Below are 18,118 nucleotides of genomic sequence, written 5' to 3'. Positions count from 1 at the left end.
AACAGCCAATGAGCGTGCGGAACTAACGTTGTTACGTAACTCTCGATGTATATATATCCTTTTCTAACGAATGTGTGCTGCATCTTTTATTCCTTCTTCGAGCCAATTTGTAATTATATGTATAGGTCCGTGAATATAGCAAATAGTGCGCCGTTTTTATGTGCCATTTTGTTAGTGTATGACGTGTCTATTTGTAAAACGTCATTGGTCTATGGGACCATACGTATGCCACAACGCCACCCGGCCTGTGTATTACTATACATGGCTAATGAAACGGCGCGCAATTAAAATTTCAATCATCCCGGCTATTTACTTTGAATAATTGAAAAGTTCATAATTTTTACGGAATGATCTAATGTCCTAGATTGTGTATTATGATTTTGATTCTTTTCTAAAAGTGTCATTACTGAGTAAAGCCTTCCTTCCAATTGACAAGGTTTATAAGTTGCTGTCCACAGTTTTGTCAATATGTCAGCTGAAATTTACTACTTATGTGCTGGTAATATTAGATCGGGCACAGAACTAGTCGATAGACTCATAGGACTGTAGGTACTCTTAATTCTAGCAATAGGTTAAGTATTTTACCTGAGGAGCAGAGTGATGTAGTTGTGTGTACTGTATGTGCGAGTTCTGGACGTTGGCGGCAGTGCTGTGTTGTCCATGAATCAACGGAATATCAAACTCCTCGTCACCAAACGAAGGCGTATGAAAAGTCTGTAATAAGAAAATTTATTGAATTAAGTATTCATATATCATATGCCTACCTAACTTCTCTGCACCTCAAACTATGAATTATTAAAATCAAAGGTTTTAAACATTAATTTACAAAGTTTCTTCAGTTTATAAAACTATAAAGAAGTTTTCTCACCAACAAAGGGATAACAAGCACATTTAAAACGCAAATTAATGTTGTGATGTTCTTTTCTACTGGTAGATTATATTTTATTTATATCTAATTTTGCCGCGTCACTTACTAATCAAAAGTTAAATAATTATCCCGGTAGTTATTTATGTAAATATATGACACCAATTGCTACCCATTGATGTTTCTTAAAGCGCGATAATTTGTCTTAAAATTTATACTGCAAATTGAGGTTACTTTGTGCCTTAGGCCAGTCCTTATTAGGACCATGCCATAACTTTTAGAAGACAATTATCTGATTAACTGTTTTATAATTACTGCCAATGCGATCAAACGTTTTTTTTATTATAATAATACACAGGGAAGATTTTCAAAACATAGTACGGTTTTGTAGTAAGTTGGTATAAGGCATTTTTTATTTATGATGAATTTCACGTGAAGGCAGTTTCGCTGAAATTTATATACTTATATAAAGTCTGTAAACTTTGTAGGATTAAGTACGGGTATGAGTTCTGTGTGTTAAATTTGTTAGAGAAAGGGCTATACCTACTCAATTTTTTTTGCTCTATATTAGCATAGCGTACAATAATATGATATTTGTTCAAACGTTAAACTTTGTAACACAGTTATACACCTGTTGTGTTGCCAGGCTAGTTCCAAATAATCCACAATGACAGGGATTCGCTAAATCATTCACCCTTGGTTATAAGACGGTAAATCTGACGATACTAGTTATCAGTTTGTGACAAAGCTGGCCATTGAGATTGATTACCGTATCGATTTAAAATTAGTAGTCAGCGTGTATACAGTATCACAGAAAGATTTTCATTTGTAATATGATTGCCATTTCGGAAAATATATTATGAAATTTTCCATTGCTACATGATGTACATGCCATGCGTTTAAAGTTAAACGATCTTCTAGATCTTATTGTCAGAATCTATAGAATGACAATAATTTTATGCATGCGGAGCTGCTTCCATTACAATTTCCAAGCGAAGGACCAATTCCAAGTTTGTTCAGAGTTTTTCTTTTGTCAAAATGACGGCACTGGTTGTAAGGATGTTAAACCGTCGTCAGAATCGATATCAAAATATCGTATTATGCATTATTTTATACTTCTGAAAACTTTGCTGTCACTCTAAACACTCTATGTAACTAAGGCATGAATGCCTCGGTAGCGTAGTTTTATTATAGTACCACTGTAGCGTTGAGGTCTTGGGTTCGATCGCATGGTCGGGCAAAGTGATATTAGGGTTTCCTACTTAGTACCAGCTCGGAGTCTGGAATTTGTGCCCAATATGGCGATAGGCTCGCCCTTTATCACATCATGGATCGAAATAGACATAGCGGAAAGTGGGTGCGCCAGTTGCGCCTCCGCCTACCACGTCGGGTATAAAAGGCGTGAGTATGAGTGTATATGTTTTATTTTATACTAGCTTCCGCCCGCAGCTTCGCCCGCGTGGATTTCGGACTTCAAAAATGGAGCCGGTCGCGAACGTTCGAGAATGTTCGTTTTACGAAGCTACTCACTAGGGTATTCGCTAGCCTCTAGGTGCCAAGCAAGCCGCCTGCCTGTGCGTTCGCGACCTTATATATATACAAAAATAATCCTTATAGCATGATTCAGTATTCACGCATGATGGCTTATTATTAGCGTATTTCATGTATAACTTTGGTGTTTCTATACCGATTTCTATGGTTCTTTTTTATGGAATATTTTATAATGTTAACTTTTTTAATTAGGGATGACTGAGAGTGTTATAAAGGAGACAAATAAGTATAATGAGAAAGCTTCGAACTGCTAAACTATCGGGAGTTACACGTGTTATTGTGAGTCAACCATAAAAGATAGACATATGCTGTCGTGGCATATTTTTTACATAATTTTAAGGAGAACATTTCCGTTACACATGATTTCTGTGTAGCTGTAACCATTAAGGTTGCACACGCGACGGAAGCTTAAAAAATGGAGTAACTTCTCCCGTTTTCCCAACATTTTCCTTCACGGCTCTGCTCCTATTAATTGTAGCGTGATGAAAAGTATACTATAACCAGCACAGGAGTATGAAAAATAATTGTACCAAGTTTCGTTAACATCCGTCGAGTAGTTTTTGTTTCTATAACGGTTATACAGACAGACAGACAGACAGACAAAAAATTTACTAATTGCATTTTTGGCATCAGTATCGATCCCTAATCACCCCCTGAAGTTATTTTTATTTTGGAAATATATTTCATGTACAGAATTGACCTCTCTACAGATTTATTATAAGTATAGATAGATATAGATAGAAGATAAATTTTCCGCCTTAGTGGCGGGCAGCTGCGTACTTAGACTGTAAACCGCGACTCTTGGGGTTTTGGATTATTACTTATTGTGTTGATGGTTTTATCGTTAAATAATAGGAGCTCCTGTTAAATGAGACCGATAACCAAACTCAGCGAAGTTTGGGTGCCTTAGCTATGATCTACTTAATTCGTCAGGGATAAAGAGGTGGAATTTTGCTTTTTTAACCGACTTCAAAAAAAGGAGGAGGTTATCAATTCGACGTGCTTTTTTTTTTTTGTATGTTTCTTACCTCAGAACTCGCTCATTTATGAACCGATTTGGAAAATTCTTTTTTTATTCGAAAGAATTTCTCTCCAGATTGGTCCCATAAAATTTTTTTTCAAGATCGCTTTGGTAGTATGGTTTTAAAATTAAAAAAACTAGAATAATTATGTCGTCCAAGAAAATGAAATCGCGAATTTAGCTTTCCTGTGACGTATTTAATTATGTTTTTGCATTGAGTTTGGTTGACTGTATTTCTCACATACTTATACATATAGCATAACATCTTTTCCCCGTGTCAGGGGTAGACAGAGGCGTAACATTTCATCGCGATAGTCGTACTGTGTGTGAAACATATCAGTTGTGTTTTTGGGTTGGGTTTAATTGACTCTACTTCTTACATACATACATATATGTATATAGCATCACACCTTTTCCCCTTTTTAGGGGTAGGCAGAGATGTAACACCACAGCGCAATAGTTATAGTATGATCGTAATATATCAGTTGTGTTTTTGCGTTAGGTTTGCTTGAATCTACTTCTTACATACATATATATAGCATCACACCTTTTCCCCTTTTCAGTGGTACTCAGAGGTGTAACTCCTCAGCGCGATAGTCGTATCGTGAGCGAAACACAACTATGCCATTGAGACGGTCTATTTTTACTAACACAAAAAGCAAAAATAAAAATAAATTTAACAAAAATTAAACCGCCTTCAAAAACCACTCAAAACCAAAAATAATTTCACATAACAAGTATATATTGGATACCAATTTTGGAGTCGGTGCTTAATTAAAATTGCTAGTTAAGCTAGATAAATACATTAACGAATATACGAAAAAAATGTGCTGCCAGCGTACAAAGTCAGCAAGTCAGATCGTCACCGGAGATAAACACATCGCCGCAGTACAGCAAATGGAAGCTATTAAGGAAATATTTAAATTTGTGAACTGTACACTAGCCAAATTCTTCCCCTGTTACATATAGCTGGTCAAATGTGGGTGTATTACACTCCCTGCCTCAAAAAAGAGGAAATAAAAAGATGAAACACCATACATGTGCTTGGTATTACACCTTTCACTGTGTATGTTGTAGTACACGCAAACCTATTCTTTTTAATTGATTTGAAAGAAATTTAGCTCATAGATGGACTATGCAACAAATATAGCTAACTAGCAATTTTAATTAGGTACCGACTCCAAAATTGGTATCCAATATATACTTGTTATGTGAAATTATTTTTTGGTTTTGAGTGGTTTTTGAAGGCGGTTTAATTTTTTGTTAAAATTATTTTTATTTAGTTGCTATAGTTAAAAAAATATAAAATATCTTGTACTGATTAGAAGGTAATAGAACTAGATTGAAATATCTTATTTATATATATAACAAAGTTGTGGAGATTCCGACTCTTGTTTATATCGCGATTATTTTTAGTTATTAAACTTAGTGTCACATCAGTCGTTAAAAAATTATCGAGATTCCGGTAATTAAGAGATGTAAAAGTGTACTTCGAGTTGCTACCTTAATCGTAAGTTTGTTTTGTAAATAACATAGCACATATCGACATATTTTGATCAATAATCTAGTGACAGAATAGACACTGATTTAGGTGATAAACGAGTCAATTTTGGTACGTGCGCGAAGGTCAAAGGGTAATCTAGACAAGTAAATAAACTAAGGGCCGTATTCAGAAACCTTACTAAGCTAAATAGGGAGCAATGCTATATTAATAACTGTGTTGCTTAGTGCTTACGGCATGACAGTCTTCGCAACGCGTAAGCATTTTGGAGCAGTGATTGGTTAATATTGAGATACAACTTTACCTCAGTTGGCTGTCAGATACACAAAGTTGAACAGAGCCAAAGAAAACTATGATTTCGTCTGAGGATTTCGCCGATACTATGTATTCGGGTGCACTGTGCTTTCAGATAGTATTATTCGCACTACGGGTGTTAGTTTCACAAATTGCAAGTAACGAAACAGTACGCTGTCATTTCATGTTATTTTTGTGTGAGACAATCATACTTACAAGCTTGATCTGGCAAATTTACATTGTAGACAAATATGTCCACGATGCGTGGTTCGGTCACTAAAAGACTTTTGTTGAGATTGTTAGATAATACACTTTACGATTTAAATAAAGCTTATTTTGTATAGATAGAAATGTACAAAAATATATTTGTCTGTACATCTACGTCATTAATTTAAAATATGTAGTAAAATGTTACTCTCAATAACTATTTTTAGTGAATTTTGAGATATAGGTTCAATACCAACTACTGAGGGTTCCTAATACATTGGAATTACTTCGGTTTATAGGTCTCGAAATAAACATCGGCTTGTGTTTACAATCATCAAATTCGTTAGTGTAAGTCAAAAATTGCTTCTTTGATTTTCTTGTATAGGACTTTGTTAATTTTATACTTTCAATATAATATATAATACTTATTAATATTATTAGGACTTTATGCTACTGTAAAACTTTAATCTTTCACATTGTACAATATGAAATTTAATATTTATATATCTACACTGAATATACAACTTAAATTGGTTTAATTTCATTCAAAGCACTTTTAGTTATCGAACGGCAAATTAATCAATAAAACATGAGGCCAGTATAGGACTTGTTCTATGTATGTTGCAATATAGTATTTGTTAGTTAATAATTATATGTAAGTACGGAATAGTGTGCACCCAGTTGTGGTGTTAGTATTTAAAGCCAATATTTTTAGAAGTTATCTATTCGAAATTTACAATACATATAAAACGAAATAAACATCATATTATTGCTTCTACATATTATCTCTATTTTGATTACATATTAAATTTTTTTTATGATGTAGAAATTGTTTTATTATTTAAAAACGCATGCCACTAAAATTGTTGTTGCCAAGCATTTCCGCCTGAAGCACAAATTATAATAATTTGTAACCGACACTATTAGATATTCAATAAAGAATATTTTGGTAGTTGAACATTTTCAAAATTACCTCAAACTGTTTTTTTAAAGAAATTTTTCTTAAATATTTCATATTCCTGCCCTCAAATCATGGGCATTAAAATTATGAAATGAATGCCCTCGGTACCAACGCCTAGTGCTCGAGGAAGGGGCTTAATACTGACCTGATCATTCATAGCGTACACGCTGTTTTTTGCGTCGCGCGGGACAGGTAGCGGGGCCTCCAGGTTTTCTGGTCTCTGAAACAAAGAAAATAGCAATATATTAAATGTTTAACACAAGTTTTATGAAACAACTCTCTGCAACGAGTTGATATAACTTTCACATTTATATTGGGTAATATTATGCCTGAGCGCAGTGTAATTTAGTTCAAAATATTTTGTCTAATCGGAATGTTTCATAATGTATGTATTAGTATAGTATGTCTGTGTGCGGTATTTGATTAGGACACAAAATAACATTACTTATTGGAAGTGTATCAATCATCAATTATGTTTTTAGAATATTTGTATTTTTCAGAAATGTTCTTATAACTTTTCTTTAAGTTTCATTTGCCACTATCGATTAGCTGTCGGAAGGGCAAGTGCTTTCTCTTCAATATAATATGTTTTGTACTCAAGTGGATGACGAGTGACGACCTCGTTAAAATGGAATATTTTTTATAGCTGATAGTTCCTATGAGTTAGTCACCTTCCAGGGTCGGGCTATATATATATTCAGTAGAGCAGAAGGACTTAATTCTATAAAGAGAAGCTGCTTTTCTTAGTGGACAACATTATAATATACGGACAAGACTATGTTTATCATTACTTATAGTTTGTACTTACTTTCCCATGAAAAAAAGTAAAACGATGTTAAGGTAGATATATATATCTATTAAAGGAATAAAATATAATAAGTGCTTATGACATTGTTTGGTAAAATTCTAAAGAAAAAAAAATCAGCCTAGATTGAAGAGTGGGAAAAGATATTTAAAATAATACGATTATAAAACTGTATGTGCAACAAATGGAGAGCAATAATCTTTCGTAATATTATAATCTATTTATTAATGTATTTAATTGTTTACAAGCTCTAAATGTATGTTGGTCGCTTAAAAAATACCGTTAACATATCGCCATATTACAAAGTGACGTTTAATGAAACTTGGACGTTATGTACTAATAACAATAATTTTGAAAAATGATAGGTGACAGACGAATCTCGCAATATTATGTATGAACTAGCTTTTGCCCGCGGCTCCGCCCGCGTTATAAAGTTTTTCAGGCTAATGTTTTCCGTTATAAAAGTAGTAGTTTTCCGGGAGCCTATGTTCTTCCCAGGGTCTCAAACTGTCTCCATACCAAATTTCATCTTAATACGTTGGATAGTTTTTGAGTTTAACACGTTCAGGCAGACAGATGTAGCGGGGGACTTTGTTTTATAATATATTTTTTAGAACTTTTTAAGAGGAACAATCCCGTCATACATCATTGTTTCATAACCTTAACCATTTACGCAGCGCACGCAACGGAAGCTCTCAAAACTAATAATTTTTCCCCGTTTTTGCAACATGTTTCATAACTGCTCCGCTCCTATTGGTCATAGCGTGATGATATATAGCCTATAGCGCTCCACAAATAAAGAGCTATGCAACACAAAACGAATTTTTCAGTTGAAACCGATAGTTCCTGAGATTAGCCATTACTGCTCCTTTCCTATTGGTCATAGCGTGATGATATATAACTTTGAGCACTCCACAAACAAAGGACTATTCAACACAAAAAGAATTTTTCAGTTTGAATCGGTAGTTCCTGAGATTAGCCATTACTGCTCTGCTCCTATTGGGTATAGCGTGATGATATATAGCCTATAGCACTCCACGAACAAAGGGCTATCCAACGCAAAAAGAATTTTTCTGTTTGGACCGGTAGTTCCTGAGATTAGCGCGTTCAAACAAACAAACAAACAAACAAACTCTTCAGCTTTATATAATCTATACTATTATATAAAGCTGAAGAGTTTGTTTGTTTGTTTGTTTGTTTGTTTGTTTGTTTGTTTGAACGCGCTAATCTCAGGAACTACCGGTCCAAACTGAAAAATTCTTTTGCGTTGGATAGCCCTTTGTTCGTGGAGTGCTATAGGATATATATCATCACGCTATACCCAATAGGAGCGGGGCAGTAATGGCTAATCTCAGGAACTACAGGTCCAAACTGAAAAATTCTTTTTGCGTTGGATAGCCCTTTATTCGTGGAGTGCTATAGGCTATATATCATCACGCTATACTCAATAGGAGCGGGGCAGTAATGGCTAATCTCAGGAACTACCGGTCCAAACTGAAACAATATTTTTGCGTTGGATAGCCCTTTGTTCGGGGAGAGCTATAGGCTATATATCATCACGCGATAGTCAATCGGAGCGGCGCAGTAATGGCAAATCTCAGGAACTACCGATTCGAACTGAAAAATATTTTTGTGTTGAATAGTCCTTTGTTTGTGGAGTGCTCAAAGTTATATATCATCACGCTAAGACCAATAGGAGCGGAGCAGTAATGGCTAATCTCAGGAACTACCGGTTTCAACTGAAAAATTCGTTTTGTGTTGGATAGCCCTTTATTTGTGGACCGCTATAAGCTATATATCATCACGCTATGACCAATAGGAGCGGAGCAGTAATGGCTAATCTCAGGAACTACCGGTTTGAACTGAAAAATCTTTTTGTGTTGGATAGCCCTTTGTTCCTGGAGTGCTATAGGCTATATATCATCATGCTATAACCAACAGGAGCGGAGCAGTAATGAAACATGTTGCAAAAACGGGGAAAATTATGAGTTTTGAGAGCTTCCGTTGCCTGCGCTGCGTAAACGGTTAAAGTTATGCAACAATGATGTATGACGGGATTGTTTCACTTAAAAGTTCTAAATAATATAACAAAGTCCCCGCTGCATCTGTCTGCCTTAACGTGTTAAACTCAAAAACTACCTAACGTATTAAGATGAAATTTGGTATGGAGACAGTTTGAGACCCTGGGAAGAACATAGGCTCCCGGAAACTACTATTTTATAACGGAAAATTTTAGCCTGAATAACTTTATAACGCGGGCGGAGCCGCGAGCAAAAGCTAGTAGTATAGATTTATGATAAAACATTTAATAAAAAGATAACCAAAGTGTGATAGTGCCTACTAAATAACTAAGCAGGGGCCTGTATATTTTGTTACTTGTTACAGGTTGGTACGCCAATTCTCTATCCAGTTAGTATTTCTTAATATTGCGATATTGAATGGCAAGAGTTGCGCGCTCAGGTCGAGTTTACTGTCGCACAGAATTTGCTTTGAGATATTTTACTTTTCATGATTACGACATCTACAATATATGACGAAAACGAGGAAAGCTGGCAAAGAAACAACTGACAACAATATTATTTTTAATAATATTTTATAAATAGACAAAAATGTATAAAACAATGTTGTTTATTTGCATATCACTGTACTTTTAGATTACTCTGAGGTTTCTTATATGGTTTTATAAATATTGTGGTAGTTTATTGCGCTTATCTATATATTTGCCTACCTTTATACTTACAAATTCTTATTCAATTAAATTTTAAAATACATAATAATTATTTATTTCAAGGTTTTAGTTGAGTAAAATTCGAATGTTAAAGTATATATGTGGAACAGATAATTATGTTTGACAGATGTTTGATACGATCTTAGACATAAGTAATTCACATATTTATTTTGCACATGTAATTAATCAACAGGAACCTATCAAACATTTCAAGGTGCACAATACGTATCTAACTTTAAGAATAGAGATCATGTTTTTTTAAATATGCGAAACACATTTAGTCGCCATTCATAAAATAGTGTTTTGTAACAATTAATAAATAAAAAATATTTATAATTATCTTGCGATGTCTTTGCAAACAGTTTGTATGCAAGTAGCATCTATAAAGTTTAAACCATAGAAATTCTACCTTTACTAAATAATAATTATCGTTTTTATTATAACAATACAAATCTTGTCTAAGGACTGTAATTTTTTTGGCACTTACGTGTCTTTTAAATTCTAAAGAAAATATTTAATGTGAGTTTTATTGCTGTTGCGCATAGGGCGCACCTATTAGGCCCAGTTTCACAAGTTCCAAGTAAACTTTATTTGATAGTTTCACAGCTAATGTAGATAGTATCTACTCATTTTATTACAATTTATTTGGGAGCATAGATTAGACCGCGACTTGTGTATTAGGTCAGTTTAAACATTTATTTGACAAATAGCATTTACTCAGTTGTGAAAGAGGTCCTTAATGTCTGTTGACTGCCTGTGCCAAAGTATTTTTCGCTCTCGGCTTCGCCTGTGTAAAAAGCCTTTCCGCTACAAAAAAACCTAAATCAAGGGCAATCTGTATGGCGCTGTTGTATGACGCCAGCGCTATCTACTCAAAAAACAGATAATAAATTGAAATATTTTCTACGGGAGCAAATTGCCGGGATAAAAAGTGGCCTGTATATTAATCCAGGACTTGGAGTATTCGTATGCCAAATCCGTTCAATTGTTTCTGCATTTATATTGACGCACATCCAAATATTTGTATTAGTAAGATTAAAATATTAGTCAGATAAGATAAAACAATATTATTGAGTAATAAAATCATTGAAAAATATTACGTAAACAAAATGATTTTGGGCTGATGTTTGAATTGTCAAATAAAAAGTTATCCATCCAATAATTTATGACCTGCCTGAATAAAAAAGTGAGTCAAATTGACAAGTTTATAGGCACCTACATAAAACTGTTATTTTTAATTCGTTTGTATTGTAATTTATCCTACAAATAATTTTTATCTGATTGAAAAATGAGCCATAAAGATAAAAAAATAAAATTTATTCAACATACTGTATCGTTTTAAAAAGTATACTACCAACATTTTTTTCTAATTTTGAAGTAATTTTTAAATACGCAATGATTCTACTTATTTTACCTTCTGTGGTCCAGTTACTCGCCATTGACCTTTTATCAGGTTAGGGTCAAAAGTTTGACCTAGATTCAGATAGTAACTTTCTGGATTGGTAGTGAGAACGACAACAGAATATACATTTTCATACTCATTTTATCTGGTATTTTGTGCGCGGTAGAGGCAAGTTGTTCGTAGTTTTGTCTATAAGTTCAATGCACTGGGTCGAACAGTTCTGTACCATTGATTATATTCCACGTTAATATACCATGTGTAACCTAATTGAAATGGAACGAATGGCAGTTTCAATATAAGCAACGACCTCTACCTGTCAATCTAAGTGGTGCAGAGAGAAAAGAAGGTACATATTTAATACGTGGAAAAATAGAGTGTTTTAAATGTGTAAAATATAAAAGCTATGTAGTTTTATTTACATATTATACTGTTTATATCCGGTTCCAACAGATCGACGTGATTGTATCGACTGCCGAGAGGTAATCATCTCTCGTCAGTCGACATTTTACTATTGGATCTCGTCCATTTACCATTAGGTGCAATCGGGTCACTTTGCCATGAATATATATTACTTCATAATATAGTGTCGAAATAATGAAACTATTGGGTTTAAAATAATGTAGGAAACAATATAGCAGAGAGAATGCTGTTCTGCGGTACACCCGAGCCTGGGCAGCACTAATTGAAACAATCGAGAAGTACTGGCCGCTGAAGTACTCAAAATCACCAGCAGAACTGTTTTATTTTTAATACATTTTTAATGACGATTTTCGGTGCCTTACTCGTCTCTTACCACTGATTAGTTACCGGTTAATATTATTTTCAGGCAGATTAAAGGCAGCTTGCTTTTACTAAACGTAAGTACTCCTTATAATTATGAAGAGTTACGGAAAGCTTTCGCCTACAAGTCGGGTATTTAAATCTCGGTAAAAAACGTACCTACGATTAATTTTCTGTATGTTATTGTTAAAAGATATGCTATAAGTACATTATTAGAATAAAAGTAAAACATTCTGAATTTTGTAATTGGAAATTATCTTACCTAAATAAACTGGAAATTTAGACATCATTTAAAATAGCTTTCTAACTCTATTTCTGGGCATCAGTTGCAATTTAGAATGTTAATTATTAGAATAGAGATAACTTGCGTAGTTTTATTCCTAGCTTTATCTTTGTGAAATCTCACAGTTGCGATATCAGCAGCGCATTTATCTATCTTCTATATCTATATCTTCTATCTTCTTCTATACTTATACTTATGCTTATACTTATACTTATAATAAATAAATCTGTAGCAAGGTCAATTCTGTACATGAAATATATTTCCAAAATAACTATCAGGGGGTGATTAGGGATCGATACTGATGCCAAAAATGCAATTAGTAAAATTTTTGTCTGTCTGTCTGTCTGCCTGCCTGTCTGTCTGTCTGTCTGTCTGTATAACCGCTATAGAAACAAAAACTACTCGACGGATTTTAACGAAACTTGGTACAATTATTTTTCATACTCCTGTGCTGGTTATAGTATACTTTTCATCACGCTACAATTAATAGGAGCAGAGCAGTGAAGGGAAATGTTGGGAAAACGGGAGAAGTTACTCCATTTTTTAAGCTTCCGTCGCGTGTGCAACCTTAATGGTTAAAGCTACATAGAAATCATGTACGAAGGAAATGTTCTCCTTAAAATTATATAAAAAATATCCCACGACAGCATATGTCTATCTTTTATGGTTGACTCACAATAACACGTGTAACTCCCGATAGCTTAGCAGTTCGAAGCTTTCTCATTATATTTGTCTACTCTTACGTTTATAACACCTCAGTCATCCCTAATTAAAAAGTTAACATTATTAAATATTCCATAAAAAAGAATCATGGAAATCGGTATAGAAACACCAAAGTTATACATGAAATACGCTAATAATAAGCCATCACGCGTGAATACTGAATCATGCTATATGCTTCCTTCGATTTCACCAGGATCCCATCATCAGACCCTGACCGGACAATCGGATCACCTGCATACCACCATACATTAAAAAAATATCCCGATAAATTGAGCACCTCCTCCATTTTTTAAGTCCGAAATCCACGCGGGCGAAGCTGCGGGCGGAAGCTAGTTATTAATAGATAACTCATTAAGATCTTTTTATCCAAATTAATTTATTCCCAATTCATAATTAATTATATTTTTTCATTAGTTTGTTTCAGACATATTAATCTCTTTTTATCACTGTACATATGTAAGTATAGTATATTTAGTACTATTATGTGAATGGATAATAGTACGTGAAACTGGGTTATGTAAATATTGTATGTGATATATTTATATGTTTAGAAGAAAAACTAACTGCGGACTTTTAATATTAAAACCGTTTTAATCGTTGTTCCAAAATGCGATCGATCAACGTTGTAATAGTACCTTGGACCGCGAGTCGGTCTCATACCTCTCGGACCGGTTTCTGTGGCACACCGGCTGTGGTACCAATGGACCTTTATATACATACTTACACACACTAATACCAACAACTAAGTGAAAGGACACGCCGATAATTGCTATTGGATTTTGTAACTAGCAACCACTAATATTAAATTATATTTATTGAATTATTAATATTTCACTAATTTTGAAACTAATTACGATGCTTAGCGCTATTCTGAAATATTTATTCTAATAAATACATAAATGCATCCATGTACAACTCGTGTCTTATTATTTTCATTTTGAATATATTCTTTTTTAAAATAAAGAGGATTTCAAAGTCTTATCCATTTTCTAACCCATAAATCTTCATAATGTTTGTTTATAATGTAGCATCCATGATTGTGACGATACGATGTTTCTAATATGTTTTTAGAGCGTGGAAAGTAGAAAGTTTTGTAAAGTAGGCAAGTTATTGCTCTTTGGAAAATATTATATATTTAGCTAATTCGTTTATATTGTACAAAATGTGGTATCGTTTTTAAAGTAGATCTAGCACTAATATAAATTAAAACCTTTAATCGGCACATAATTCGATGTAAGAAATCAAATTTATAAAATGAATTAACATATTTCCTTTGGTAGCAATGTTTCATAAAAATATTTTCATAAGAATGCATATTACAATTCAAAGTAATGTAGCTGTGTGCTGGTAGACAAGTCTCTAGGAGGACGTAATTGTCGGTCACTGACCTCGTTTTGTTCCTTCCACTAAAATAGCATTAAATCAATTGATGTTATTACAATTGGAACAACTTTCATCATAACTTGTTGACTGTTTGTACAAAGACGTATATTTATAATAATGCTCTTGTGGTTGTAAAAGGTAAAAGAAATTTGTTACTTAGCAAACTTGAATCGAAAGAAAATGGCGGGTATACTGTGTTTAAAAAGAAAAACTTTTCACTCTATTGTATTGGTAAAAGGAGGCAATTCTTTTGTATTGTGTATAAAATTAAATGCGCCTTTGTATTCGAACGAATACTAATATTTGATCAGTTGAAGTTATCCCTACATGCCACGACTGTATGTTTCACAAGTCATTATTTAATAGTTGGTTGTGGTATAAAGTTTTATTATTACGATACGTAAGGTTTTTCAAAATAAGCACATAATTTGCATGCACTATCTGCCTTTGACAAGATTTTACTATTACCAAGTGTCCGTGTTCTAAATATCCAAAGTTATAACATCGCCCATGTTGAATATTTCATTCGAGTAGGCAGTATAATATACATGTACTAACTTGTACAAAATGAGACTAGGTTAAGTGGAAGAATTATTAATAAATATGTTTTTTTTATTCTTTATAAATGTTTTTTTATTCACATAATGTAATTAATAGCAGTTCAGATCCTATCTTATCTCTATTTCAATAGCTATGTTCTACTTTACCATAGATAGCCGTTCTTTATCTGCTTTAGATGTAGAGATATGCGTTTTGTATAATTAAATAAGTTTATGTGTTTGGACTAGTAGTGTATTTTGGGAGTGATATAAATGATGTAGCTTTGTTTACGATTGGCCATACTCCGAAGACTTTATTATTTAAATTCGGACCCTTCTGCATATAAATATGGTTTATTGGAATCCAATCCATTTAAATTTGTAGAAACTGTGCATTGCTGTGTTTTTTTGTTTGCATAATATTAATACACTCTGAGGGGTATAATATATTTAAATTCATTATAAAAGTATTGTTATAAGATATAAAATGTAATCTCGCGCAATCGTTAAAAAGTAGAGCACTCGTTTAATATTCTCTTCAAATTGCGGTGGGTTGGCATGTTTCAGCGTCAATAAGGGACCCACATATGGTAAACGTATTTGTAATATTTTATATATAGATGATAAACCGGTATTGTTAAACGCGAAGCAGAAATCGCAATTTGAGACGTCTGTGGGTACGCTGACACGCAGGCGACGAACACAGAGCCAAAGCAGATTCTGTAAGTGGGCCATTAGACGTTAAATCTGCCATCAGTTCAATTGGTGACCTTGATGTGATTGACGTTAGATTGATGGTGTAAGATATAATAACGAATCAGATCCTTCGGTATCAGATTCATACCAGGTAGACCGTATAATAATGATTGTCAGTCTGGAGACAGCTATATCTCAGCTTTCACTTATTACGTTTTCCCATATCGTGTATTTCTCATAATGTTACGTATACTAAATGTTTATAATTTATAGAGTTCTAAAGTTTTATTTAGTTAATTAAATATGAATGGTTATAAAACTAACTTTTGTGGAGTCTAGCCTAAAATATTAAATGGGAATGATTTAGCTGTATGATTCTTAAAGATTTTAAATGACCTGGATTTGTATTAGATTCCAACCTCTAGAATCCTGGTATGCCGAATTACAGATTTTTCTTATTTGAATCGTTTTTAACACTAATCGCATGACTCTATTTAAGACCTACATCTTGCCTATCTTCCTGTTTATATAAGTAGTAGAATTTCGTATTATTTAAGGCCTTATTGGTAAAAACAGTTTTTACGAATATAAGATTATTATAATTATGTCTCGGTTTTATCTGTCGTCTCCTTTTAGTATAAAGGGGAAGCCCCATAAATGAGAATAAATATTAAACGGTGCGAAGTCATAGCATAGCAATAGTCCAACATTGTGTTGCTTTTATATAATTGTATTGGTAGTTACGGGGCTCTCAAAGTAAAACCATTATGGTTCAAAAATTGTGTAAGATCTCTAATAGAAAGCAGGCTGGAATATAATAACTATTTTTAAGGTTTTTCTAAATAATATGCATCATACACGGCAGCTATAATGTAAAGTTGTATATTATTAAGCTATGTATTTTTATACATTTTTCCATAGATTACTATGCCGGTGAATTACAATTACATTTACAATCGAAACCCACGAAATAAAGGAAACGATATATTACATTACCTGATGCTACCATAATTGAAAGTTATATATCCCAGGGTGTAATGTATATTAATAAATGTTAAAGCTACGATATGTGGTAGACTTTAGTAAGATTTACTAATGAAAATTATAAAAAAATAGACGAACTTTGCCTGTCATAATTTTGATTACTAAATAATAATCGGCATAAATGTCCCTGCATTGCGCTCGTCATCCTGAGGCATCAGATTTTCATATAATACCTAGTAATTATACTGGCCTCAAATATATTCAAATATTATTTTGAAACTAATGCTCTGCGGTACAGATATAGACAAAGCCATGATACCATAGGGTTTGCCCATAAGTGGGAGATGCTCTTACTCTTTTAATATATCTACGGCTTTGAACAAAAAATAAAAAGTAATAATACAACACAAAATAATCACACAATCACATAAAAAATTATGGGATTGAAAAAATGATATAAGGGCATGTAAAATGCGTAACAAATATGTATATACCTAAGACAAAACCAATTCCACTATTTTGTAAAATATTTAATTTATGATTAATTAAGTACTTGATACAAGCTTAGAAAATGTGTGGTACCTACATGTATATTTAGAGATTATTTAAAACAATAATAATATCCGCAGGACCGTGTTATATTAAACAAGTATGTAATCTTAACATCTTAAGGTTACTTACTACATAATATAATCCAAATATAAATATATAAAAAACAATAAAGTTATGATTAATAAAGAGAAAGTTTTACCCACCATTTAAATATTCAGTTATTGTCATACATTCCATCCAGCGAAACTATATTGTTCGTTATTAAAATACAATTAATTAATTTTCAACGTTCCGGTTTCATACAAGATCTAATTAATCTACGGAGGAAGTAGAAAATAATACAATTACGTACAACTTTAATTGAAAGAGCACTGAAGTCATTCATTCATTACACAATAAATTAAAAATATAAAAGCTTAACAGTCGATGTTACGTCCGTTTCCTCTTCACAAAAAAGAAACACATTTAATATCGGTTCGTATAAATATAACGTAAGTTTATAATTGTTAAACTTTAATATAAACGTATTTATAGTTCGTTCGGAAACATTTAGCTGTAGCACAATATAAAGGCACGCTAGACACACGTGCGGACCGCGCGGGAAGACTGCGTGGCGGTCGAGGCGCGCGCTGCGGTGGGGCGCTGTCGCTTAGCGCGTCACATACTAGTACAGGAAACCACCACATTGTACAGGGGGCGCTGTTGTCCATTTTCCACAGGATCTTTTATCAAAAATATGTTAAGGATATAAATACTTTTCAATCAATTACAAATGGTGAATTATTTGATGATGACATTTAACAATGTTAATAATAATATGAAATCCATAACATTACAACATGG

General features: G+C 33.2%; 1 protein-coding gene across 1 annotated transcript in view; it reads right to left on the bottom strand.

The window, feature by feature from the left end:
• LOC115449065 (TOX high mobility group box family member 3) overlaps positions 1-17,870 on the bottom strand; it is a 36,012-nt gene extending 18,142 nt beyond the window's left edge. The window contains 3 exon segments of the mRNA XM_037445215.1: positions 586-714; positions 6,546-6,620; positions 17,479-17,870. Of these exon segments, the coding sequence (XP_037301112.1) occupies positions 586-714; positions 6,546-6,620; positions 17,479-17,481 (207 nt within the window). The 5' untranslated portion in view covers positions 17,482-17,870.
• Positions 17,871-18,118: the final 248 nt, after the last annotated feature.

This window comes from Manduca sexta, unplaced genomic scaffold (assembly GCF_014839805.1).
Source record: "Manduca sexta isolate Smith_Timp_Sample1 unplaced genomic scaffold, JHU_Msex_v1.0 HiC_scaffold_1338, whole genome shotgun sequence".
Lineage (NCBI taxonomy): Eukaryota > Metazoa > Arthropoda > Insecta > Lepidoptera > Sphingidae > Manduca > Manduca sexta.
This window is presented reverse-complemented; position numbering and strand designations above follow the sequence as displayed.